This window comes from Diplotaxodon limnothrissa, linkage group LG1 (assembly GCF_057381915.1).
Source record: "Diplotaxodon limnothrissa isolate DT_005_m linkage group LG1, D_limnothrissa_male_GT1.1, whole genome shotgun sequence".
Taxonomy (NCBI): domain Eukaryota; kingdom Metazoa; phylum Chordata; class Actinopteri; order Cichliformes; family Cichlidae; genus Diplotaxodon; species Diplotaxodon limnothrissa.
This window is the reverse complement of record NC_140596.1, coordinates 9,342,135-9,370,089: the sequence shown is the minus strand read 5'-3', so window position 1 is coordinate 9,370,089 and position 27,955 is coordinate 9,342,135. Positions and strand designations below refer to the sequence as shown.

At 38.9% G+C, this 27,955-nt stretch overlaps 1 protein-coding gene across 1 annotated transcript in view; it reads right to left on the bottom strand.

Moving 5' to 3' along the window:
* The window catches only part of adcy7 (adenylate cyclase 7), a 67,160-nt gene that overhangs the window by 11,258 nt on the left and 27,947 nt on the right, over positions 1-27,955 (bottom strand). Inside the window, exons 2-21 of the mRNA XM_085352332.1 lie at positions 26,322-27,047; positions 20,615-20,812; positions 19,202-19,363; positions 18,612-18,761; positions 15,299-15,459; positions 12,862-12,973; positions 11,543-11,670; positions 11,108-11,266; positions 10,872-11,004; positions 10,183-10,362; positions 9,725-9,762; positions 7,367-7,426; positions 5,747-5,821; positions 4,082-4,148; positions 3,875-3,972; positions 3,608-3,692; positions 2,112-2,249; positions 1,913-1,954; positions 1,496-1,701; positions 30-132 (exon numbers count right to left, since the gene is read on the bottom strand). Coding sequence (XP_085208458.1) covers positions 30-132; positions 1,496-1,701; positions 1,913-1,954; positions 2,112-2,249; positions 3,608-3,692; positions 3,875-3,972; positions 4,082-4,148; positions 5,747-5,821; positions 7,367-7,426; positions 9,725-9,762; positions 10,183-10,362; positions 10,872-11,004; positions 11,108-11,266; positions 11,543-11,670; positions 12,862-12,973; positions 15,299-15,459; positions 18,612-18,761; positions 19,202-19,363; positions 20,615-20,812; positions 26,322-26,486 — 2,460 coding nt within the window. The 5' untranslated portion in view covers positions 26,487-27,047. The remainder of the gene's footprint in view (positions 1-29; positions 133-1,495; positions 1,702-1,912; positions 1,955-2,111; positions 2,250-3,607; positions 3,693-3,874; positions 3,973-4,081; positions 4,149-5,746; positions 5,822-7,366; positions 7,427-9,724; positions 9,763-10,182; positions 10,363-10,871; positions 11,005-11,107; positions 11,267-11,542; positions 11,671-12,861; positions 12,974-15,298; positions 15,460-18,611; positions 18,762-19,201; positions 19,364-20,614; positions 20,813-26,321; positions 27,048-27,955) is intronic.

The window sequence follows — 27,955 nt, the reverse complement described above, 5'->3', positions numbered from 1 at the left end:
AATTCAGCAAACAAAAAACTGTCATTTACCTGCAGTGAGATGATGAACATGGTGACCAGGAAAAGCGTGATGTACATGCAACTCATATACTGGGGATGTTTTACCAGCCCTAAACATTTCAGGATTTCTACACTGCAAGACAAGCAAGAACATGACCAATCACAGACTCCACTTTTACTTGGAAAATAATAACTTGCAGTGGTTATGACTTTGACCACTAGTGATTAAAAGTACAAGGTGGCATAACAGTAAACTAAAATTCTCTGCTATAATTCTCTGATTAAGAATCCAATTCATTCATGTATTCAGAAAGAAGTATGCAGATATTGGTGCCTTAGATCATTTTTATTGACTTGTCTGATTAAGATTATGGTATGATGTGTGATAGACCACCCCAGAAGTAGCAATCTAACCTCTGATAAGATTAAAAAAAAAACAACAACACACAAACACAACATAAAACACTAAAGTTTCGAAATGAGTCCAAACTCCTTGGTAAGATCACTATGGTTACATCCATCTTTTAAAGACTACAATCAGAACAGTTTCCACTGAGCCACTTTCTCATCACCTGACATTTGCTGTGCCTTTTCTTTTGTCATACTCACTAAGCTTGTTTTATTGGATTTTATTTTGCATTATGAAATTACAGTTAATTTGCTTTAGAGAGGATTGTTATAATATTTTAGACTCTTGTCATATTCTTTCTCACTGAACTACTCGATTTAAGCCATTTGCTCGTTGATAATGTTTTGGCTGCTCTGACGCAGGTCTTGACTATTAGGCTGTAGATCTGATGTTATATGATAAATATTACTGCACTGCAGCCATACACTGATTCAGATAAAGAAAACATGATGCCAGCAGATGCAATCTAAAATGCAACCTTTGCATGTTTGCATTAAGGCTGTCACCATATCCAGGATAATATCACAATCTAAACAAAAAGATTATTCCACCAATCAAAATCCTGCTTTTTTTACTTTCAACTTTATTAATTCACTAGTCTCCCTACTGAGGCAAATAGTGGGGGAAACTACTTGGCTAGATAGTGAGAACAAATGTCCCTGATGCAGCACACAGTTTGTACACAAAACAGGATTATAAAGCTAAAATTGAACGCCCAACTGCAGCAACTCAGTCAAACCAGAAACAAACAAACAAACTCCTGTGAGACAACCACAGAGATCAGTAGCTGGAGAGCTGGAGCTCAGAAAGCTGAGAGTAAATAAAGTAAGAATTAAGTCCTCCAAAGTTCATGGTCTCCAGTGCTTCACTCAGCCAATAAACAACAGCCTAACCTATGTGAGTTGTGGCATAAAGTGAATCTGACAGAGATAGTTAAAGCAACACAAAAGTGATTGCTGTCGGTGCGGTAACTTCACTGGTCACAAGCCACAGGTACGTAGATACATTTGCAGGTCATCAGCGTGAAAACAGGAAATAATACATTTCCCGAAAAGCTGTGGGATTCACCCTTTTCCTTCAGTCTCACCTGCAGTTCAAATTTGTGAAGATTTCAAGGTCCTTCTTGGTGCTGAGGTTTTTGCTGTATTCATAAAAGGATGTATGCGTGTTTCTGATAATGATGACGTAATATGCCGTAGAGGCCACAGTCAGAAAGAGCACTTTAAGCTCAAAGCTCATCCGAAGGAAAACTCCACAGGCAATGAGTGATAGGATGCAGCAGTAGACAGAGTACTGAGGGACAGAAAAGGGGATAAAATGGAATTAGACTTGTAGCAAATCTAAATAATGTCCTAAATCAAATTTATAAGCAGCATGCAAACAAGTAAAACACTACACTCTTTTTTACTGTTAGGAGAACTACAATTAATACACACTACTTTACACTAAAATGTAATACTGCTATTTATACACCATCGTGTCTGGGATTAAATCTATCACTCACGGGAAGGCAAGAGTAGTCGTCTTTATCTGCCTGGTCAAAGCACTGCAGGGAGTGGAAAAACAAATAAATAAACAACTGACAAGCAACGACCTGACAACATGCTTTGAAGCTTGGCATGACATTTATGAACAGCACAGCTAGAAATACCAGAGTACTAAATAAATCTGTCTTAGCCTTCAACATGTGAGCAGAGTCTCACCAGGTTGAACACAGCCATGATAATGATGACCGCTGTGGTGATGGTTGCCAGAGGGAGGCGCACAAACGGCCGTTTAACCACTGCCTCTGACACAGCTGGCAGCCACTGGCAACCTGACAGCTTCTCCGGAAACAGGCGCTGCAGTGAAGTGAGGAGAAAAAAAGACAAAATGCAATCAAACAGGTACGAGCAACGTGACTTTTTTACAGTCAGCTATCTGCAGACAGCATGCACGAGTGATTCACAGCTAGCTCTTTCAAGGAAAGGAATCTGTCCGAGTTGAAAGCCAAAAAACTGCATGTCCAGAACAGAATGTCAGATGTCATCTGCAGAGTCAGAAGGGCGTCTATAGTAAGCTGTAGCCCAGTGAATGCAGGAGATAGTTTTCATGCCATGTTTCCATTCTCAGATCATCTAATTCTGGCACAGTGTGCACAAAAACACAAGTCCTTTTCACTCATGCTTTTATTACTTGTGCCAATAGGGTGGGTGGGGGCTGGTGGCAGGGTAACTAAAGGGTACTAAAATCAATTCTTGCGTTTCTGTAATGGTTGATCCACCAGTATGTGCAAGGTCTTTAATCAAAATAATATTTTTAATGCCAATATATAATTACCGCTATTCATGATTTTTCAAATTTATAAGATAAAAAAAAGACAGGAAAAAAAAGGGAAAACACATTATTTTTTGGTTCAGATGCCAATTTTGAAATTGTTACTTCAATGATTGTTACGCTTGATTAATTTCTGACTTCTAAGAGAAGTCCAGTGTGCCGAATTTAGGTATAGAAGCATGAATTCAGTTTGACATTTGCCTAATACATTGTTTCATTTTCATTTTTTTAAACATATTTTTAAAATCTTTGTGTTTTCTTGTTTGTTTGTTTTTCTAATTAATTAATTAAGCACTGCATTTGCACTGGACTTGAATTTAGGAGTGATCCACGCAGGAATTTTGTATTATATCTTGACAAGTTAAGAAATGTGAAAAGTTGTGACATTTTTGTCCCATCCCCTTGGTATTTTCTTAAAAACGCTGCGAATATAAAACATTAAAAATAGAAATTTGATTTGATTTGATTATATTTATGTACTTACTGGATAATTAAACTTTTTTTTTTTAACAAAGTAATAACAATAATAATTATCTTTATCATCATCATCATCATCATCATGTGTTGAAAAAAAGTCTATAAAGAATTTAACATTAAACTTCTACTTCCCATGCACAAGGAAATTAAATTGAATGTCTTCAGCAAACCACCTGTGTGTTAAGAATATGCAATATTAAAATGTGTTTCTAGATAAACGAGAAACTATTTATCACTGATGCTTGACCAGCATCCAGCTTGGCTTTAGATGTTACTGTAAAGATGCATGAAAGAGTTGTTGTGTCATTAAGGCTTTTTCTCCTGGTTTCTACAAACGGGGCCTGAAAAGAATCTTGTACCAAATCACTCAAATAACCAGATACTGAATGTGAATCAATGGACAAACCTGTAAGTGACCTGCGTAACAGATCGCCAGGACCAGGAGCAGCACACAAAACAGCCCTCCAAATAACACCGCCAGTCTCTGTTGCCTTAGGAAGACACGAATGAAAAAACAAAATAACATCAATCTCCAGCTCATCTTCTAAATATAAAAACGTCTTCGTCGTGCGCTTTAAAACCTTTTTCAAATGCTCAAAAAACTGTTCCTCCGAGTTTGTACTCATGAGAAGAACAGATATTCAAATATCCGAAAAACTAAAAACATACTCACTTCCTTGCAACAAACATCTGAATGATGAAGATACAGAGGAAGATGAAGGTGGCACAGCTGGCGTAGTGTTTGAACATCGGCAAATCCAGGGCTCGATACTAAGAAAGGCGGAAGACACTTATTATGTTTCTTTTTCAGTATTAAAATGACTAAAATGTAAAAGTATGATGAAGCAGTCATTTATATTGAACATTAAATCTCACCAACCTGTTTTGCCAGATCTTTCTTCAGAAACCACAGAGCTAAGCCGCTCTCTTCAAACTTGTACCACTGCCTGCAACACATGAAGGGAGGTAAGTGGGCATGGAAGAAGAAAAGCAGGGAATGAAGTCTCCTTCTATGAGATTTACATTTCAGGTGCTCTGTATTGTATTGTGACTGTTTTTAAGGTGAACACTGGGCACATGCTGCACTGCTCTGTGTTGGATCACACCTGATGCAACAACTTGATGCAACGGCAAAGAAAAAAAATCTCAAAACATGAAAAAACACTGAGGTCATAATTTCTGTTCATTATAAACAAATAATTTTACTGAACACCACAGATCATTATGGGGGCTCTTAACTTAATCTGCATGTTTTAACCTCTAAGATTAACAAAGACATTGCACACAGCTTTAAGTGGAGTTCAGTGAAATGGCAAATAAATGCTACAACATTAATAGTTATCTCTTAAGTATTAAGTGCTCACTTATCATTAAGGCTCCAATTCAAAGGAGGGCAGAACAATTCTTATACAATTTTCTTTATTTCTTTGTGTGCTGAACAGAGAAGGCAAATTAAATTTGCTCTTAAATCTACTTAGATAACCTTTTGTATCCTCATGGTTGTGCATATACAAAAACATCTCTGATAACAAAAAAAAAAAAAAATACACATAATTATAAATTACAGTAGAAAACACACACACACACAAAAAACTGTATCACCTTTTTCGTTTTGCTCTTATTATTATTATTATTTTTAAATTGGTGCATCATTTCCATTCAGTTTCATGAAATGAAATCATTGCGCAACAGCTGGAACGATATGCATGTTTTAGCTGCAGCCTCCGATTTCAGAGAAGCTTTATTTTTAATCTGTAATATCTGAAGCTGTAAAGCAGCAACTTCACTAATTATCTAAAACATCTGCACAGTCAGTCAAGGTCTAAAAGTTCAGTCACAGTTAGATTACTAATGTGACATTTCGAATAACAGTTAAATCATTGTCTGTAATCTATTGCTCCATCAGATCCATGCATGCACTTTTAATGTACCAGAGTATAAATTCAGTGACAAAATGTTTCTCTTACGGTCACCATGAGCTTTTTGTTTTGTGCAAATATTTTTGTCACAGACCAGTTAAGCAAAACTGTGGTATCTATACCACAAAAGCACAAACCAAATGAGCCAAACGCGAACAAATTTGTCATCTGTGCTCACTTCTGATCAGCACCTGACATGAGAGGATGCAGGTAAACCAACACAGGGCCTCAGCTGCTGCTGGTTTCAAGTAAAAGCTTGTGACACAGGCTGGTGTCAGATCGCTGAATTTTAAATTGGGTTAATGGATTTTAATATTTTGTTGGTTGTATCAACAACCAGCATTACCAACAACCAAGCAATAGTAGCTGAATAAAAATAAACTGCAACATCTTGGCATATAGAAACGGTCACACAGCCGATCCAGAATTTCAGGGAAACAACAGAGTAAACAATTAGTCAGGCTTATCATCAAGGATCAAGATGTAACCTCAATCAGAAACAATTCAGCAGAGGATTTCCTCCACTGTGCAATTCCTTTAAACCTGTTAAATACAACACATTACAATATTTTATCAAATATGCTACAAATATTGCATAAATTGTGATTCGACCGAAATCGACCTACTTGTTGCTGAGCTCGTCTATGGTAATGGTCATCTCATTGTGCAGCTCCTCATCAAACCGAGTCTTCTGGGATTTCCTGGACCAGAAAACAGAGACAATAAGGAAGTGGCATGCAGACAAACGCAGAGACATGTAGAGTGACTGGAACAGATGCTGGAAAACCAGATCAAGCATGTGGGTCACTCTGGTCCAGTGTAGCTGTGGTTGGAGGCCACTTGGTTAATGCCATTCTGAGCATTAGTGAGAAAAGGGAAACGTAGGTTGTGCCTGCAAGAGTGTTACTGTACGAAAAGGGAGTGTGCCGGTAATGCTGCAGAGATCTGTGTGTTAGATGATCTCAGTGGGATTTGGTTGGTGTGTTTCTGTCGTGCTCCTGCTCGGAAACCCCCTGCTACATCAGGAAGGAAACATTCACACAGATGCAGAAACCCTGATTACCACACAAGCCCCAGTAGGTGATCAGCGTTAATAGGATCATGTCAGTCCACTAACAAAGGTTAGGGGCTTCCGAGATCGCATGTTGCCCTGTTACAAAGAGGCAGCAGTTAGAAAAGGTCAGAAAATACGTATTACACCACTGCACGGGTTAGTGTTAGAACAGCAAGGTTCTCTGCTAAGACAGTAGTTCTCAACCTGGAGGTCTAGTTTTTAACATTTCATTGCTTTTAATTATTACATTCAAACTTAGAGTAATCATCTTTTAAAAATTATTATAAAAATGCATATAAAATATTTGAAGGGGACCTATTCTGCTCACTTCCGGGTCCAAATTTTTACTCTTACACTCGAGTTGCTGTGCATGAGTTCAAAACATTTTTTAATTATCTTATATTGGGACTTGATGCCACCCCTCAGGTTATTCTCTGTTTGGTACACACCGTTTTACGTTCCTACCATCTCCAGCCGTCTTTCTTTCGATTGGTGGCCCCTCATAAACAGAAGGCTTGAATGGCAGGTGGGTGAAGCTTCTATGCTTGTACTCACAACTGTCAAGTATTCTAACTGAATTATACACTCAAGATTTTGAAAAACTTGCACACTTAATTATGAAACTGAGTAACAAATCAACGCTGCTGGCTTCTCTCCCAAGTGGCACAGAATGTATGATATCAGATATGTCACATATGTCATTTCCAGTACAACAAGAAAGACACAGAGAGAGCACAAATGGTTACGATTTAGCCTACTGTTACTACTGAACATAAGTGGGTGAGCTGAGCAAAAGAAGAAAAAAAACCCAATATAATTGTTAAATAATTCTTATTTTGTTCCTCGTGTTTGAAGTTTAGTCATACGGAATTTTAAAGGCTGTTTTTATATGTGTAAATAACATACATGAGTAAAAAGTGACAGCTTTAATAAAAAAATATATATAAAAACACATAATAGGTCCCCTTTAAAACTTTTCTTTCGTTATCTGCATAAAGCGAACTGATTGCAGGGGACTGGGAAAACAAAACAAAACATGGCAAGTGCATAATTTAAAGTAAAACTCAGCTCGCTGTAGTCTGCATTTACGCAAGCGCACGTGAGGCATTTGTTGGGGAGAATAAGCTGAAAGGCTGAGAACTACTGCACTGAAAGGACTGAGGACCTTGCGGGCCGTGAAGGCTCCACTCACTTAGGGTTGCCGAGCGGCGGGGCGGGTAAGGAGAATGCCTCTTCTAGAGACTCATCAAAGCTGTCGGGGTCCAACAGTAAAACACAAATATACATCGATCACAACAGAGCAGCGCAGAGCCAAAAAAAACAAACAAAACAAAAACAAACCACAGGATTTATAATCATTTTAAGATAAAAATTGAGCGTAGTGCAATAACAACTGTCAGTTTTAATCAGAGATCGGTATAATCTACCATGTTGTGTCATTAAAACCGTGTAGATCATTTCACTGTGACAGCCTCAGCCTTATTGGACTGTGAATACATGAATGAAATTGACAGTTTCCGCGATACAGCAAACCTACACACTCTCAGGAAGGAATGCTTGTGCACTTGGATCACACTTATCTCTTCTAATCACATTACTTCAGCCCACACTGTTTTGTGTAGGCGTGTCCTGCCCACTGATCAGTAGCTTTGCTGTTTTGATTCTGCCTTCACCAGATGGGGAGAGAGAATTAACCATTAAAAGCTATGACCACAATCCATTTGGTTATGCATTATTTAAAGCTAGTGGAAGGGCTACTCATATTGCTCAGAACTCCTACCCCTCTGCAGGAATAACTACCACTGCAGCACAGCTTTTAAAAAAAAAAAATCTATTTGTTAGTCAAATCGAATCCTCGAGCACTACTTTTGCTTCCATGAAACAGAATCATTGTGAGTCTCAGAAATATTAAATCTGTACCAATCAACAAACACTAATCGTGTAGTTACGCTTGCAAGAGCTGTGACCTAATCAGAGCGCTATAAACGTTTATACTCGCTTTTGAAGCACACTTAACGCACTGCAGTTTTCTCCTAAATAATAAGTGTTGGTGCTGAGAAAAAAGGGGAAGCTCCCCAAAAAACTGCTTCACCACGCTAACAGGAGATGATGGCAGTTGTAGTCAAAGCTGGCATGAACTTTGGTGTTAGCAAAGCACCATAAACATTTGTACTCATGCTTGACACAATGGAGTTTTCTCCTAAATGATAAAAACATTCAGCAATTTCTCGCTACTGATTTCCAAGATGGAAACTCTACACTTCAAGACTGATGTATTCTTGAAATTCTTGTAGAGACCAACCTGCCTTCAGACTGACTGTGCATCAGAGCAAAAACTGGTAACAAAGAGTGCAAGACAGGGCAAAAAATAAAAACAACACCATTTGCAAGCATTAATTAGATCATTTTTGGCAAGGCATGACAACAGTGAGCATAAACTGCCCGTCAGACATCTGTGTTACATATTAAGTGACCTACTAATGCTACTACATCTGCTATTTACAACACCGTTCCAAAAGAGCCGTGATGCTTTGTAAAATATATGTAAAAAGAGAATGCAGTCATTTACAGATCTCAGTTTATCCACAATAAGAACGAAATCCCAAAGTAATCATATCATGTGTCCAAACTGAGAAGGTGTTCCATCTTAGGAAAAATATTAGCTCATTTTGAATGTGATGGCAGTAACACGAATCAAAACTGTTTGGATGGGGCAACAAAACTGGTACATTTTGCAAGCAATTAGGTTCATTGACAACAGGTCAGTAACATGATTGGGTATAAAAATAGCATCTTAAACAGGGGATGTTTCTCAGAGGTAAAGATGGGCAATTGCAGAATAACCTAAAATTGTGAAATGCTGACTGTCAAATAATTTACAGTACATAATATCATAAAAGTATGCCAAGAATTGGGAGAAATCTCTGTGCGCAAGGCACAAGGCTGAAAATCAATATTAGATGTCTTAGGACTTCAGGGCTGCTGAGCAGCTAGAATAACAAACAAGAATGGTACCATATTCCTCTTCCAAAAGCCCAGCACACACAGAAGAACATATTCAGCACGCTGCTTGTACGCTCACCGCAAGTTACTCTAGAGGATAACAAGCTAGATGCTATTTGGTGTTTTAGATATCATCTAAAATGACTCTGAAATCTCAGATCTTTCAGAAATGCATACATTTTGGGTATTATGTTAATCTCCATAAGTATAGCTGAATATAGTCATTGATGTAACATCTGCAAGATGTTAAACTATAATATGCTTCTAACTGCTTCAATATAGTCTTACATAATACAGTATTAATAAAGACATTGCAAAGACTTCAGGGTTTATGGACTGATAAGAATGTCCTGGCTGGAAAATTTGCTGGCCAGAAACTCTTTTCTTTTAAGGCAGTTGTCATAATGATGCTACTGAGTAGGTTGGTTGTAAAAGCCAGCGTGCATATGTGTGAAAAAGCTTTTTGTCGATGTCAACTTTCATGTTGTGTTTGAGTCATGTGTGAATTAATTTTGTAGCTACTGGAGCAGCTGAAGATTTGTCTTACCTCTCAGGGTTCTTGGAGCTCGGTCGCAAAGGAATATCCTGAAAAAGATGAGGATAATACTGTAGTTATATAGCATTTTGGTTTGGAAATGTTCTCACAAGACAATGATTCCTTAGTTTTGATGAAAGACATGTAAAATCAATTTTTAAATCTCTTGATTTCTTAAAGCTTTTTTAAAAATTCAATGCTTTGAAAGTAAAAATAAGCTTTTCTGACTTCTGATATGTTTGATTTCCTTTACTTATCACATTCAGAAATAAAATTAAAATCCCCTTCTGCTAAATCACGTAATACACACTCATTGCCTTTGCTGCATGCTGACCAAGCATGTATGTGTGCATGGTCAACCTCACGATAATCCCATTCTAAGCCACAAAGAAAACAACAACTTTATTCTCTTTCATTGTCATCTTGATAATAATGTAAATAAACCATGGTGTACAATCCAGCGACCTTACCTTGAAACGTGGTTTGCCATTGACAATCGTGTCTGGTGTGAAGCCGTCTCGGTTCTGCAGGTGGGCGAAAGGTTTGACAGCCCCCCAGGATTCAAGGTAGCGGGTCATACGCACAGATGCTCGCATCTTCAGACCATCATTCACCCGAGGTTTGGGGGGCTTTTGGTTGTTCTGGGAGGACTTAAGATGTAGATGACTTAAGACTTAAGATGTAGATGAACATGCAAAGATTTGATAGTGAATATCATGTACTAATAGCTCAAAGAATCCATCCCATTGGCTCAAAAAGAGATGAAAATTGCAATAAAAAATACATTTATGCAGTATTCTTTATAGTGACAAATCTGACCTAAGATGAGACAGCAAGGAGAAAAAAGGAAAAACGTTTGCTGAGGTCGTGAGAAACAAACACCCAAAAGTATAGTGGGAAGGGGAAAAAAGATTTAAAATATCAACACATATTGTTCTTTGACATATGGCAAGCAACATCCAATTTTAAAAAACCCCACAGTGTGCAAAATACAAAGTGAAATATATAAAAATGATTTACAAGATTAACATGATTGTTTTATTAGTAAAATTCAAAATCCTAACAGCAGTTATCTGTATGAGGAGACATTTGAAATGCTAAAGATTTCTCTCCATCCTTCACAAACTGTGTTTTTTAGGAATATGGACTTAAAGCTTACCCGTGGATCAATGACTAGGTAGGTCTGGACGTTGAGCTCTTTTAAGTAGGTGTCCCTGAGGTGACCGTTTCCTTCTTCTACTTCATACGCCTTGTTTAGGTGCTTCAGAGTCGCCTCTGTTATGTGGACACGTCTGGTCAAATGTAAAAAATAAATAAATGAATCTGGTAACTTCAACTTTAAGAGTCGATATTAAATGTGAAACAAGAAAAGGTAAAAAGGGTAGTGCTCCTTACCCTGGAAGGCCTCCTGACTCCATATGATTGGCTAGAGTGACATCATGTGACCATACATCAAACTGCCACTTACGAAGTCCAATCACACCACAGAGCACGTTGCCCGAGTGAACCCCAACTCTCATGTTGATATCCACTCCTGTGGCCTCTCGTACCTGCCTGAAGGAGTTTTGCAGAAATACAAAAACTTGTTTTCATTCTTTAATATTATTTCTATATTTTCAGTAATTCCAAACACAATAACACTGCAAGGATGTATGTGTGTGTGTGTGTCTCAGTGCATCTCTACCATACGTTTCTGTGTTTTAATCTGTATGGTAAAAATGTTCCCCTTAGATCTTCCACGCAGTTTAATATACCTTCCACTGACACTCTTCATAAATAATTAATGCATAAATCCTGGTTATTTAAACATTACACAATCTATAAACTTACTTGATGGCTTCACACATGTCCAGACCCATTTTGACACAGTTCTTTGCATGTTTAGGCAGTGACACCGGCAGCCCAGACACACAGTAGTAGCAATCTCCGAGGATCTTGATTCTCATGCATTCGTTTTCCTTTAAAGAATGAGAAAAACGGATAAGTCATTCACAAAATAAATAAATAAATCAATCAATGTGCCACTTTGCACAAAACAGCTTTGCCTATTAGGGCTTAAGTGCCTCAGTCAGACCTTAATTAGTGAGTGTTTCCTTTTTCAGCTGTCAGACCCTGATTTTCTGAGATGAAGATTATTTCACTATAGTGCCAACAGTGCTTTAAGAGGCAAATACTGAAGTGCAAGTTGAATATAAATGGGCCCAGAAATGCCCCTGTGGTCAAGCTTATACTGGAGAAAGCACAAAAACAACATATTTCAGAACATAAAACAGCCATTTGTACTGGAAATGTGGCGTATGGTATAGCCAAACACTATTATGAGGTTAAACATGGCTCCCCTAGCATCTTCATTTAATTGGTCTTGAGCATGTAACTCTTCCTGCCAGAGGGGGCGATCTTTCTAAGCTTTGTCAGAGAGGAGTTCAATCTTAAACTTCCATTTGTGAACAAGCACCAATGCAAACAATGATATATACAAAGATACAGAATGTTTATGATGAAACTTGTAGCCTCAGTTGTAAACGCACTACTCTGTTTTAAGAATTATACTTACTGTTGCAAATTTTTAAGAGGGTGATATGAGATTAGAAAGTGATTTACTATGTGATTGTTTTAAGCCAATCATCTGACAGATTGCAGCATGTACAGCAGCTTTCCCCACCCTTTTTTGCGCCACTGACCGGTTTATGTCCGACAATATTTTCACGGCCTTTAAGGTGTCGCGGATAAATACAACAAAATAAAACCAGTACCAGTACCAAAAAAAGAAGATTTATTCATAACAAACGGGAAAAGACCCAGGGAAACTGAGTTAATGATTAAAAGTAGTAAAAAAAATAATAACTCTAAAAACCAATAAAAACCCTGAAAACCATAAATTTCACACCCGAGCCTCAACTCTCGCGGCCCGGCACCAAGAGACTCACGGACCGGTACTGGTCCGTGGCCTGGGGGTCGGGGACCGCTGATGTACAGTATATGATCTCTATTTTGTTTCCACAAGGCTGAAATGTTAGCATGTTTGCTAGCATGGCTAAATAAATTGGTGTGTTTGAGATTTGTCAACAATGGAAGTTTTGTGTTTGTGCAACCTTTGGGCATTCGACACTTGGATATAAAAGCTATTTTTATTTAATGTCTTAACTCACCTTGGCAATTTGGTCAAACTTGCCAAACAGTTCATTGAGCATAATGACCAGCTCCTTGGGAGAACAGTCACTGGCCAGTCGGGTGAAACCGACAATGTCTGCATACAGAATGCTGAAAGATATTAAGTGAACGAACATTTAACACAGAAATATTCACATGTAATGAAAGAATACCCATTCAACATGTGCAACAAGCATTTATCAAACAAAATAGGTTTTAGAGCTGGCAAAGTTTACATGCATACATGCTTCTGACTTTATCAATGACACATCTGATGTCAAACTTTTTTTTTTTTTAATACTACAGTGGTCCTGACTGAATAACTCAAAATTCAAATTGTTTGGTGATGTTTTGATTGTAGAAACTACAAGAATCCCACTAATTAAGCCAGACCTTCCCAAAGGGTGGGGCCCCTCCATGGCAGGGAACATTTTTCTTGTAAAACAAAGGGGGGCCTAGCAAAAAAAGTTTGGGAACCACTGAATTAAGCCATCCTTTAAATTCTAAAAGAGGAGATTCCTAAAGAAAACCACCAGGCTTAGCTTACTTAGCCAAACCCATGTGATTGCGATTCACATGCCCAGGCTGATAAAAAGAACAAATACTGGCAGAACAACAAATCCTGTCTTTCATCATTGGCTTTCGTCACTCAACCAATTAACAATAGATGCTGACAAGGACTTCATGAAGGTTCTGTTAACAATCAACCAATGTGCAGTGGACTGGAGGATACTAATGGCCATAAAGCTCAAACAGTTTTAGTCCTTCAAATTTGGCCCCAAAACAGCAGCTTTTCTCAGCACAGCCCATTATGATCCATTGTGACCATTATGGGCTGTGCTGATCGGGATTGATCGGGCAAAAATATCTGTACTATCACCCATTAAACTTCAGTAGACCTGATTTAAAGGCATGTTTGGTTCAAATGCTGAAACACAGACCAGGCATTATTAAAACTACCCATCAGCAAACCACAAAGGAACACTGATATCTTATCTGACCTATTAAAGACCCTGACACCACCAAAATAAAGACTAGAAGCTTGGCATGAATTCAAACAAAAAGAGAGCAATGGATTCATTGTCTTAACGTATCTGTATTCACACCAGCTAAGTGAATACAATCACCTGACCATATTAGAGGTTATGTCAACAGTCGTGATTAATCCTGCACGAAGCATGAAGTGATTTGTTTTATCTGGCTTAGAAAAGACTACTGAAGGGAACTATTAAAGAAGCCATCAACTATGTCCAAGAATACCCATGGTTCAGTTTATTTGGAACTGTTAAACTCTATTAAAAACAACCACAAATATTCATAGCTTGTGTACATATAGGCAAATGCACCGAGTGGAGCTGATTACTGACACCGTTGAAGCCTGGCCTGAGTAACACTGGCCGTAAGTGACCAGCGGATGAACACAGATACTGCACCTGCTTCCACTACGTGACTGAAGTGAGCCAGGTGTTTCAGGAGACTGAGAACACAGCTAATTACTGGACTGACTCAGGTAATTATAGAGACTTGTATATGACACGGCCTATCATTTAACACCTTTTTGCAGTGGCCTTAAATGAACATGGAAGCAAAGATGATGCCACAATGGACCTTTGATTGCAAAATTCAAAACCTCTATAGATCTTCAAGCATTTCTTCAAACATCTTAAAAAGAAAATAGTTTAGTTTTGTTGTGTTTAATGCCATTACGGTTTCATTTTGCGTCCACGTGCAGAATATTGTTAAAAAACAACTGCCTTTACAGAGTATTGAGTTTGCTCTTAGGAAAACCTGCAATGCTTTTAGTGACGTGAGATGAGAACGGCGTCCTGTTTCCGCATCAGAAAAATCATTTCGCTTTCAGCTGTCCTGATATCAGTCAGCACTTGCTAAATTAATGAAAACCTCATAAAGCAGAGCTATATTTGGGTCACTGCTCGGAAAACAGACATAGTAATCTCCAGTATTTAGAGAATTTGTCTCGAATTGCTTTTTCCCCCCTGCTTTTTTCTTGCCTTGTTTGTTTTAAGATGTGATGCCTGAGGATTTACATTTAGATTAAAAATACAATACATTTCTTTTAATTACTTAAAAAAGTCCTTTCTAATTCAAAGTCAACGTGATAAATACAATAAAATACTGTTTAAAACGCGGGTCTTTTACAAGACACGCACACTAGATGTGAGTCACAATCCATCTGAAGTGATTCATTTTAAGCTTACACAAATGTAGTCTTTTATTTAGTCTGGAAATCTGTCAGTGTTAATAATTATAAGCAGAGCAAATTCAGGCCACAGACACTTATTTCCAAAATGTCAGATTGGACAGCCAATATCTGCTGCCAGAACAATGAATGCATTTTTTGACTAAAATGAGGCTTCTACAACGAGGTTATTATTTAAAATAATATTGCGATCCCAAAGATGGTTGCGGTTGTACCTGACATTTTCATGCCTCTTGACATAGAGGCTTTTGAAGTTGTTATCTTTGACGAGCCGTTGTTGCTCTTCTTTGTCTTTACAGTCTTGCAAGCGCTCCATTATTGCCAGTTTCATCTTCATGGAGATGTAGACTGGCAACACAGACTGCAGCAGGTTCTCCTGCAAATACAAACAGACACACACACACACACACACACACACACACACAATTAGTTACATAAGTGCAATTTAGGAGAGTCAGGAAATTAAGCTTATTTGACTGCTGCACTCAGTATACAGCCATGAGTGGTCAGGTCCTGTAGTGAACAAAGGTCTACCAGAAACAGAAAGGGTAGAACAGAAGACATCCACAAATATGATGACCAGAACACAGGAAGCAAAAGCTCCAATTAAAACATTTTTTTTCCTGTGACCATCTTTAATTCTGTCTGTAATCACATCATACTTTGAGTCCCAGTCTGTATCAGTCCTATTATTTCCTCAGCACTGTCCCCACACCTGTGAACCTTTACTTAGCATTCAGAGCAGGAGTGGTTTATATAGAGACCAGAATATTCACACTGGGTTAAAAATGGTGCAATGGCACCAAACACATACAAATCATGCTGCTATTGCATCTAGTCCATGATTAACATGAGACAGCAGAAGAAATATGTGTATAGCATGAGCCATAATACCCTGAGGCCTGAGAAATGTTCAAAGTTCGACTGCTTCATTAAGACACAAATCTGACTTCCAAAGAAATGATTAATCCCTTCTCACATCATATGAAGGGCGGCAGGTTACATCATCTGACTACGCTGGCTGAGACGAGGCTTGTTATATTTTAATTCAACAAGTCACTGCAAAGTGCTTCAAATATATTTCCTTTAGTCAGCGAGGTAAACGTCTCATTGGCATTTTAAAAATCCTTCAAAACACTAGAGCAAGAGTACTTAGTCTTTTTTGCTAATTGACTTAGGGGACAAACATTTGTAATTGTGATGACAATAATCATGAGATCTGAGTAAGATATTTGTACAGAAAGCATTAAAATGAAAAGTTGATGTGCAGTTCTTTGTGCATGAATAAATTAGTTGACCTATTTATACATTTTTATGCCATATACATAGGCATACTATTACAGTGATGGATGCTCATGTTAAACCTTTTTGCAACTGACAGCGAATCAGAAGAAATTTTACGAGAAAGGGGAGGAGCGCAAACAACTTCGTCATTGTATTGCTACAACACTGATTGTCTTCATAATCTACAACACGGGGTGCCCAATCCCGGTCCTCGAGAGCTACCATCCTGCAGCTTTTAGATGCATCCTTGTTCCCACACACCTGAATCAAATGAATGGCTTGTTATCAGGCCTTTGCCAAACATGATGGCATGCTGAAGAGGTAATCAAACCATTTGATTCAGCTGTGTTGGAGTAGGGATGCATCTAAAAGCTGCAGGATAGTAGCTCTCGAGGACCGGGATTGGGCAGCCCTGATCTACAATATTGCTCTATTTTGGGACCCTTTTATTTACTTCAGCTAATCAGGACCTGGCAAACCTCCACTCGCTTGGCACAGAGATACCACTACCACACTTCATGGCATGCAAGGTATGTTATATACCAGCTGATTTGTGTCTAAATTTAGTGCTTTAGTAGTTTACATGTGAGAAATGTCTCTGACTTTTTGGAAAAGCCAAGTGTGTTGTCACAAGACTTATTTCCCTGGAGGGTTTGTGGACACTCTCCAAGCTGTCAAAACATATCAAGGACCTGAGAGAATGAAAATTAATTTTGAGTCTCATTTTTTTTAGTCCAAATACTCACGCTTTTTCTTTTTTTTTTTTTCAAATTAATTTAAAGGGAAATTAAGAAGTAAGAACACACACATCCATTTAAATGAGTGTAAACAGTAGACAACATACAGTTGTGTCTTCTTAATTACTCAAAAAGCTTACACATAAAGATTACGGTCACCCATTTACACAAACTCTCATGATAATTATACTTGTGCTGCTACACACAAATATATGGGAAGTTTTTTATTTGTTTGTTTGTTTCAGTATCTGGATTGCGGACACCTCGACATGTAGAAAGGAGAAGCCGGAGCAGTAACAACAGATCGTCTGATTAGTGGATCTCTGATGTACCTCCTGAGTCACTACCACTCCGAAGTAAAAACAAATAATCCACATGTAGTAATATTTAAACACAAACAATGTGGGAGAGATCATGAGGGTTAAGAACTCACCTAAGGCAAAGCATTTTATGTGTTAGTCCTTACAGATGCGCGTGTGTGTGTGTGTGTGTGTGTGTGTGTGTGCGCGCTTCATGCTTCCTCCTCTCTGCAACAATATCACCTGCTTTTTAGTCACAATGGAAAATTTTTATCAGAAGAAAAAAAAAAAAAAAAGAAAAGAAAAACCTCTCATAAAGGGACCTTTGCACAGAGGACCGTATGTAAAGTGCTTCTGGAAATGTCATTCTTTATATAATGTGTACATGTGAATGAAAATGTATATGAACGATCCCTAGTATGATACTTATTTTAACATGTATAAACATTGTTATTAAACCAATTTTATTAATGTTGGTTTCACATGGGAGCATAAACAAACAGTTTGAATATCATTTAGATGTCCTTCACACCCTGCCAAGAAGCATTTCGGGGGAACATACTGGGCTTTTCCCAGTGGAATTGACACAGTGTGCGATTGTCATTGGTTCCTCTTTTTCTCTCGCTCCCTCCCTTCCCCTCTCCTCCCAGCCACAGTTCAAAACAAGAAGAGAAGGTTTGAATGTTAACGACTATATCATTCCTTTTTTTCCCTGCTAGGCAACACTGAAGCCTCCCTGTCAGCATGTTTTATGTCCTCTACTAAGCAACAGTCAAAACAAATGATAAAAGGGGGAAATTGTTGCAAAAAGGCTCCTGAAGTAGAAGAAGTCAGCACAGATGCGTGTAATTTAAAAGGCATCACAGGAAAATCTAATTTGAGAAGGATTTGGTAGTCCCATTGAAAACATTCATGGAAGAGTCAACGTAAGGGCAGCCAAAGGCAAAGCTCAGAAATTAAATGCAATAAAATAATAAGAGTACGGCAATAACGATTATGATGAGCTATTTTCATTTGTCTGTAATGTTTGTTTACATTCTGTGAGGGTTCAAAATATAGACAAAAACTGTGAAATCTCATGATAAAGCACCACGTTACCCAAGCCACTCTTTATCCAGTCATTGCACTGCAGACCTATTTGCAGAAACAAATTTTCATACAACACACATTAAAGCATGCATGCCACACAATGAAAGCCACTGTATTACCTGTTGTCTCTTTTCTATCTCGAGCTTCATCCGCATTCCCAGGGACCTCAGGGTGTCCTGGAAAGTCTGCCTCAGGGTTTTCTCCATTAGGACTTTATGAAAGGCTCCCACCACACTGCCGCACAGAAACACCACTAGGTTGGACAGGAGCTAGAGAAAGAGGCACAGCAGCAGATGTTAGAGCTCAAGTTGAAACACTTGCTATGCACGAACACACACACGCAGGCATGAATCTGAACCTCTGTGTGCCTGCTGGAACGGGACATTACAAATTAATGATACTCAAGTTCCTACGTCAATGGCTTTGGCTTTCTACTGGGCCATTTTTTTGTGTTTAACTTGGCCAGTAATAAACACAATATTTTGACACCATCACATCACACACTGAGATTCACATCTGTAAGTTTTCAGTGTTTTCTGAAGGATTCCTATGTTCTTGTAATTATGAACTGCAACTTGCCATTTTCCTACAAATTATATTGACCTGAAGTGCTGAACACATTCTTCACACTAAAGCAACAATCACAGACTGATTAACATCACAGAAGCAGTAAGAACTAGAATTACTAGAACAATTCGAATGGTTTTACCTGGTTGGCAAGGTAACTGGTCTCTGTGCTGTAAACTTTGAGGTGTATCGTGATGGCCAAAATGTGGGACAGAGAGGAAATGATGCTCAGCACTACAGCGTCCTTCATCTGGAATGGCAGCATTGTGTATACAGAGAAGATGATGAAGAGGAATAAAGGCACCTGGGAACATATAGGAAAGGACTGAGTCATTTCAAATCATTCCTAGTTTTTGGAACAATTACATCATCTGGTGTTTAGTCACAGATCCAAAGCTAAAAGACATTTCACAGCTAAGCTGTAGAAGATTTATGAGAAGAAAAAAAATCCGTTTTACGCAACCAAACCAGCAACTTGGTGAGAATTAGAAAGTATAAATATTCATCATTTTTTTCTTCTAAATGGAAATATACTACATGCAGAAACAAAAAAAACAAAAGCTAATATTGAATGTCCATGATGTTCTTGATCTCACTTAGCACTGCACAGTCCCTGCAACCACTAATGGAGATTCAAAATCAGTTATGCAAAGAATAACTCTCTAAACAAACACCAGTAAAGTCAACCTAGGCATAAGTTCACTTAAGATGGATGGAGGCAAAGTGAAAACCTGCCCTGTGGTCTGAAATTTACTTTTGGAAAGCATCAGTGACGCACACCGGTCTAAAGAGGACAGGGACCATATGGGTTGTTAACAGTACACAGTACATAAGTAAGAGAGCACCATTAATGCACAACAATATAAAAGATGCCAGGAAAAGGTTGTTAAACTTATGACATTTTCAAGAAAAAGACTGTCAAAAAATTTCCATATATTTCTTAACAGCCTTGGTTTGTAGCAGAGAGTCAGATATAAAACCGATGCCTGCAGTCCAGGCCTGTTACCCACTGATAATGTTTGGGACATTACGAAACCCAGCAACAGAAGGGAGGGCTTCAGGTGTTGAGGAGCCGACCACCTCGATGAAAAAAATAAATAAAGGAGAAGGACAAATCCAACACAGTGGGAAACATACCTCGTCCCTGAAATTTAAAATAAGCGTAAGGTCCTGGGTTTGAATCCAATGTGTACTTCTGTGTAGGTGCCTCTGGGGGTTCTCTAAAACTACTCTGGCTTCCTTTCACAGTCGAAAGATAGTTAAAGTGGCAATTCTATATTGGTCGCAGGTAAAATGTAAGTCTGAATGGTGCCTGTGCTAAGCTGCAGCCCTCGATTGGACAAGCAGGAAAAAGTGGATAAGTGGAAAAATTGATTTTTAAATTTTTATTTCTACCATTCAGTGTATTGTGTTTGTAGTTTTTCTAGCAAATATATGGTTTTCAGGACTAAATGATTTAAGTATTTGTGTACATTTTACACAGCTTCCCAAGATTTTTGCCTCTGGAAAAGGCTTGCATTACTTCAGTTTAAACTCTGCTGTAAAGTGAAGTTACCTGGTCCCAAGGTAAGACAATAGGTCCACTGAAGATGAAGGTGTAGCCCAAGGTGAGGTGTGTTGCCCATACAATCAGGCCTAGCAGACGCCTCCATCGCTGTGCGAGTACGTCTGTACACACCAGCACAAACACAGCTAGGAACACACACAGGCTGGCGCTCACCACACTCACAAAGACATAATGTTTGTCGGCTCCCTATAACAGAAGCCAGGGAGAGAAAAATAAAAACACAATTTGTTAAACTCTTACAGGGTTGCTCAGTGTCTTTCAAGCCTGGTTGAAGATGATCAACACCTTATCCTCAACCAGGGGCCCGTTCTTCGTACCTCGCTAAGTAGGTTAGCCGGATTAGATTGTTGACGATTTCGCGTGATCCTGGATCAGTCGGTTCCCCGAAGCTCATCCGGGACTTGCTGTCATAGCAACAGAGCCGTAAGCGTAAACCTGCTCGGGAGCAGGTTTACTTTATGTAAACAGGATTAGATCGCGGCCACGCAGGTATGTCCGCTTCATTTATACGAAAGCAACAGCGATAAATAAATAACATCAATGTAACTGAAGATAATGCAGCACTTGATCCTTTTATTGATGTCACACAGATACATACAGGTCATTTCCTAAAAAAGGGAAATGTACTATTAACATTCTATTACATGTATGTGATTATTACAGATGTAATTCATATTTCAGAGTAGTAATTGTAAATTACTTCGTGTAATCAAGATGAGAGACCACGGCTATAAAAGCCAAGGTGGATTTGGGAAGTCTGTCGCAGCCATGTCCTGTCCGTTTACGCGAGCAACCCATTGCGGAAGGTGCAAGATTGATAAGGAGAGTCCTCAGAATTCAGCATATATTGCGGGACAGACAAGATCCTTTAGCTCAGCGCGACAGTGTGCTCATAGAGAGATATCGATTTCCCCGTGAGGGTATTATTTACTTAACCAACTTGTTGACGAGGGGGTGCAGGACCACCACCTGTCTTTTTTTGCTCTGCCCTTTTCTTGGTTGCTGTTATAAACAAACAAACAGATTATTTCAGGGTCTCTTTCCAAGAGACTAAAAGCAATATAAGTGATAAATATTACCATTCTGTAGAATATTCTTATATTTCACTTTTACTTGTTCCCATGTTCTAGTGGGTCCTGTTGTGGCTCTAATGTGAAAGGGGATATAATATAACATATTATAATATAATATAATGTAATATAATATTGGATAATATAGTGTAATATAATAAATCTACCCTACCGCCTACTGGTGTTGGCCAGAGGGGCCGATGGCGCGATATGGCAGCCTCGCTTCTGTCAGTCTGCCCCAGGGCAGCTGTGGCTACAACCGTAGCTGCCTCCACCAGTGTGTGAATGTGAGAGTGAATGAATAGTGGCATTGTAAAGCGCTTTGGGTGCCTTGAAAAGCGCTATAAAAATCCAATATATTATTATTATTATTATTAAATTACTTACGAGTTTAATTTGTCAGCAACTTTCTGCCAGCCCTCTCTCCTTGCTTTTGCAGCCTTTGCAGTGTTCCCTTGCGCTCTGATTAAACTCTGAAACTCCTGAAATCCCTCACTCAGGAGTTCTTGCTCTGCTGCCGAAAAATACCGAGCCGAGCGCACTCCTTCGACATTTTCGCCGACCAATCAGAGGGTTGCCGATCAATGTTTCTACTATCGATGCGTAGCCCCTTTTACGACACCCAGTGATGTCACATTACTGCGTCCAGCTGTAGTAATCGTCAACAGCAGGTGTGTTCGGGGAACCGGATTAGCGAGCTCACGGTTAGCGCGATGATTTGATCTTGGATGTGTCATTTGATCTTGGATGTAGTAAGCGACGTACGAAGAACGGGCCCCAGGTTTCCAAGGTTTAAATTACAACATATTGTTTAGATAACATCTTGGAAGTTTGCTCAACTGAAGCAGAGGTTTTTCCACAGAGGACTGCTGTATAACATAAGTTATATCACAAGTATTTACAGTCAGATTTAACAAGAGACAGCTGCTAGTATTTAAACACATTATAAGGCAAGTTTCAGGTCAGTAGCTGTCAGTAGCTACATTTGTGCATGGGCCACAGGTGTATCAGTGGCAGAAGAACTATGTTAGCCATCTAGTATGAAGAAGCGCAACTAATAATAGCACTTCCTGCAATAACCACCTTTATTTCCCACAAGATGAAAAGCAAACATTATGGATTTTGCCAATAATGTGAAGTATTTGTAAATTTTGTGTGAAAAATCTATATTTTCACCTGCTTGCATGTACTGTAGAGTCTACTTATATACTTTTTAAAAAATATTTTAACGAGCAGCTCAATAATTTTTGTATTGTTGGTGAACTCGTACACTGCAGTTGAAGCTGAAGGTAAAAAAATTTAAAAAAAAAAAAAAATCAACATAAAATGCTCCTGAGAACAAAGGCCTGTGAGAGATTACTGCGTGTTTTTATTCACAGTTGTCTCTGCTTCATGTGCTGTTGCCTCCAGGTCAACATCTTCCTAATTGAGTTACTGCACAGTGAGAAGCTGGCACAAAAGGGGGGGAAAAAAAGAATGCATTTGTGAAAAGAAGAGCGTTTTTGTGTGTGTGTTTGTGTATCAAAAGCGTAGGTAATTACATGCATGAGAACAGCAGTTCGTCGATGTGTGCACATGATGTGTGATTGCCTTGGCGTTAACTGGGAGAGAGAGTAGGTGTTGGAGGGAGGACACAAGAGAAAGTAAGGGGTTAAAAGAGCGCTCAGGAGTGAGACAGACGCACAAAGTCAGAGTCAATAGATCTCTGAGCGGAGAAGGCCATCTCTGCATTGTATGTTGATCTTTCTGGTTACCATGGCAGCACTGGAAAAGGCCAGATCTCAACTAAAGCATTTTCCGCTCCCCGTGTAGATGAGAGTCTTGACAAAACCTTTCTGACGGCAGCAAAAGCACAATTACTTCGTTTCAGCTGCGGAGAAATCCATGTGAGCAAATACGGCTTTAATGTTTAACATGTGGCACACCAAGGGGGGGGGGGGGAATCACACAAAACTAGCCAGGGTGTTTAAAGTTCTGTGAGACTTTGCACTGATCATTCTGACTTTTATTTCTGTGATTCAGCATCATCACTAACATTCGAAAAAGGGGCGTTTTGCAGTAAGTTTAATAAAAATGAAAGCAACTATATGGAGACAGCAAAAGCAGGTTTCAAGGCCACAGTGAATGCATTTATAGGAGTTACATATTTAGGTCTAAGAGTGTTATTATACATGCTATAGCCATTGTATTTGGATAAAATTTAAAGAACCTTCCAGGCAATCAGGACCCGAGACAGGTGTTAGAAGACACACTTTTAATGCCAGTTTTCTCTAGTTTTTCCTTCATTTATCATCCAATATCCACGACTAAAGAAGAGTTGCATAAGTCGAAAGTGACTGCCTGACGTTGATGGCCACCCCCTAAGCGACACTGTGCCCCTCCTTTGCATTTAATAAGTGTTATACAAGCTCCAACCCAACATTTTCTCTTAACTCCTTTGTACCCCTGGCAACTGCATGCGCAGAAGAGAGGACAGAAAAAAAAGGAGTGTGTAATGGTATGCCAGGGGATTGCTGAAGGTGTGAATAGATTTTACATATTTTGAAATCCAAATGAGAAGCTACATGTTACCAACATGGACGTGCGAGCGTGAATGTGTGTAAAGTGGATACAAGAGTGATGGAACCAATGTTTGAGAGAGACATGAAAAAAAGGAGTGTGCCAAAAAGACTGCAGCAACACAATATAAGGAAGGTTAAAATGATTTTTCCAGCAGGAGAAAGTAATATAAGCTACGGTGACAGAAGCTGTAGCAGCTGCCTGCCATCATGCCAAAAATCAACAGCATGCCGCTGAACAGCAGAACTCAATGAATACATGTCTTTTCTTGTCACGGTAGGAAGCACAATTGCAGTCGCTGTGCTCTGACAGCTGCATTGTTTTAAACATTTTACTGCATGTCTTAGTTTTCTCTTGATTTGTTTTATTCTATTCAAATCTCCAACAAAGTTGATGCAAGTTTTAACTGCTGGGTAAAACAATTAACAGAGAGAACGTGCCTCAGAGGAAAAAAGGAACTAAACGCAAGTATTTCTGAGCCCTCTCTAGCCAACCTTGACCTCACATCTCTCTGTGGATAAACGAGACACTGAGACAACATACACTTCACGCCGTTTCCTGCACAAAAACATTATAACCTTATATAATCTTGAAACTGAAATTTGCATTCCCCATATTCATGCCTACTTCAGATACATCCTCCTTCACATCAAAACAGTTACACAATCACTCACTCAGTCACACTCCTCTACATCTGTACCCACAGTGCTTTATTCAAGCAGCTATCAAAATAGAGGAGTGTTGTTTTTTTCTCCCACATTTTCACTGGTGACCTAAGGTTTCAAACTGAACATCCAGCCACATCCTGCTTCATAACACAGCACGCTACTGCTGCTGTCCTAATGTGCCAAATCTCTCCCCCAAACACCAATCGACTAACTAAAACTTATCATCGTTAAAGCAGGATGTGACAGGTCTGTAGGTCTTTAAAATAACTCTCAAAGAAACATAAATGATGTTTCATCGTTGGTGCACGTCAATACTTGCAACAGCAATTTGTGTCACCTAGCAATAAAAACTAACAGTGATGCAAAAAGCAGGAAAACTGCAGGTGTGTTTGTATGTTGGCTCAGCAGGTTCTTTCCTTGACTAAATAATAAACATCTTCTAAGACGTGCCTTAAAACAACACTTGAACCAAGCTGAATCTAGAGCATCTTAATTATTAACTGCATACTGTCTTGGATGAGTGATTTCTTTAATTTGCTTTTCTAACATATTTTCATCAATTAAAAGGAAAATGCCAGGTAGAAAAACTGAGTTTATGACTACAAGAGCTGCTGTTTATGTGTAGCATCTTGGTGCCATTGTCATAAGAAACCATGCTGTGAAAGTCAGGTTGTGCATTTTGCATTTTTTTTTTTTTCAATTTAATTGTTATACAACAGTTTATGGAGGCTACCAATTTTCAGAAATTCAGTTATTCCTTACACTCACTGCATTATTCCTAGATAGGCAAATCAGTAAGGCTGATTTAAAAAAACAACAACAATCTGAGTTCCAGTAAGTTTATAGCATATTTGGTGATTTAATCTAATCTAGTCAAGCTACTTTGCAAGAATTACTTGAACTGGAACTTGCACTGGATTCCACTTTCTTGATTCCTACTGTGCCACACCGGAAACACTTTGCACACAAAATGCACCACGTGTGGCTGAAAACCTGCATGCTGGATTCAGCTGTTGGGTAAAATCTTGGCAAAGGAGCCAATTTTCATGACTCAACAGTGCAACCTAGCAATCATATTTTGGAGGATTTAAATTATAATGTCAAGTACAATTAATAAAACCCAGGTGCCCATATCTTAGTATATGAAAAACTGACTTAAGACATTTTAATACCAATTAATACCTTTTATGCAGTTGAAGCCCAAAGATTAGTCACATGAAGGAATTCAAAAGAACTATTGATCATTTCCAATGACTCCCCTCCTCTGCCTCAGAGGTCATGAATATAATCACTGTATTGTTAAAAATCACAGACTGGGATTCATATTTAAAAGGTATAATGCTTTCCAGTGTTTGCAGTCAGTGTAACTTTTAAACAAATGTGTATGTTAAAACTCACCAATCGGAGGGCAAAGAACAGAATAAGGAGAATTACACAGCAGAGCATGGAGAGGCCCAGCAGGAGTACCAGCGGCTGATACTGGCTGATGCAGGAGTATTTGCGGTAGAGTGCCTCATTTCTGAGCTCCTGGTCATTCAACAGGTACTTTCCCTTGGCTGGCATGGCTAACACTTTTTACAGAGGCATAGCAGGTGTTAACAAGGACTCCAGAGGGTAGGAGCATCTGTCTCCACAACTTATTTTTGTGTGTGCAGGTTAGAAGTTTGTTTAAAAAAATGTTCAGAGTTATAGATCTGCTAGTGGCACCTTCCTAGCTGATGAAACTTCTGTCTTTCCGGCGAGGCATCTTGATTGTTGTTGCTTCTCACACTTTCGTTGTGGTTCTCTCTGATAGATTTCTTCTCAGTCTCTCCTCCTCTTGGCCTCTCTTGCCCCCCTTGCTAGTCCTTTTGTGGCTTCTATCCTCTGTCTGGTGTTGGCAGGCAGACCCGCTTCATCCTTTGCCAGCTACTGTGCTGCTCCCTTCAGTGAGTAATAAGCCCGGGAACGACAGATACAGAGGAGGAGGGGAACAGAGTTTAAGAAAGGGGAGGAGAGAAGTTTGGAGGAAGAGCGGGAGGGAAACAGGAGCCGATGACGGAGCAACAAAGGTCAGTCGTGATCCCACCAGGATTTAGGATTTAACTCAGCACAGAGGTCGGGAACTCCAGTCCTGCAAGGCACCTGAAGGATGGAAGAAGGCAAGACAAAGGAAAGAGAAAAAAGAAAATGATAAAGATTTTCAAAATCACACACACAAAATCACAAAACGAACACAGGTTTCATATAAAACATGGCAAAAAAATTAAGGCTCAATTGATTTTAAGGGCTTTTTCATATGCTTTACACTACACACAAGGCAACAAATAGTCAGGCACTTTATGGGCTCATAAAGAGATATCCAAATCAGTCACAGAGCACAGGTTTACTCACACCTGAACTCTCATACTTGTGTAAAATCTATGCATAAAAAACCCTGTCTGCTATGTGCAGGATCCTGGCTCTCTTCTGATCAACTTTCTGTTAGATCTGAATCAAAGATCCAGATGGTTTTAAATATTTTTCATTTTTCATTCTAGGAGAAATTAACCTTTGACAACTGGGACAGTCGCTGTGTGACAGGTGGGGAGGCTCCAACTCCACTGGGACCCAGAACTGGATAAGCCAAAAATTATGGACGGATGGCTGAATGGATTCTAAGGGAAGGTTCGATATTATTTCTTTTCTTCAAGTAAGCAACGTTTGGTCTCTGTTTTTTTATTTTTTGCAAAACACTGCTTTTAGCTTCTCAGAGCTCATAAGTGTCGGGTTTATTATTATTTTTTTCTCAATTTTTTATAATTGCATTATTCTGGATACGAACCAAACGTCCTCACGTGTCACTCTGACCTCTTCCCAAAACATTTTCTACTCTGCCAAATGCAGCATGTCTAGCATATTTTTTATTTTAACAACTTCTTGTGGAGGTCTACTACATGAATTGTTGAGCTGCTTTTACAACACCTAAAATAACGTTTTCAATACGGATCAAATTTACGCCTGATCTCTTTAGAATTTGTGATTACACCAGTGTTTCTAAGTTTTACAGGAAG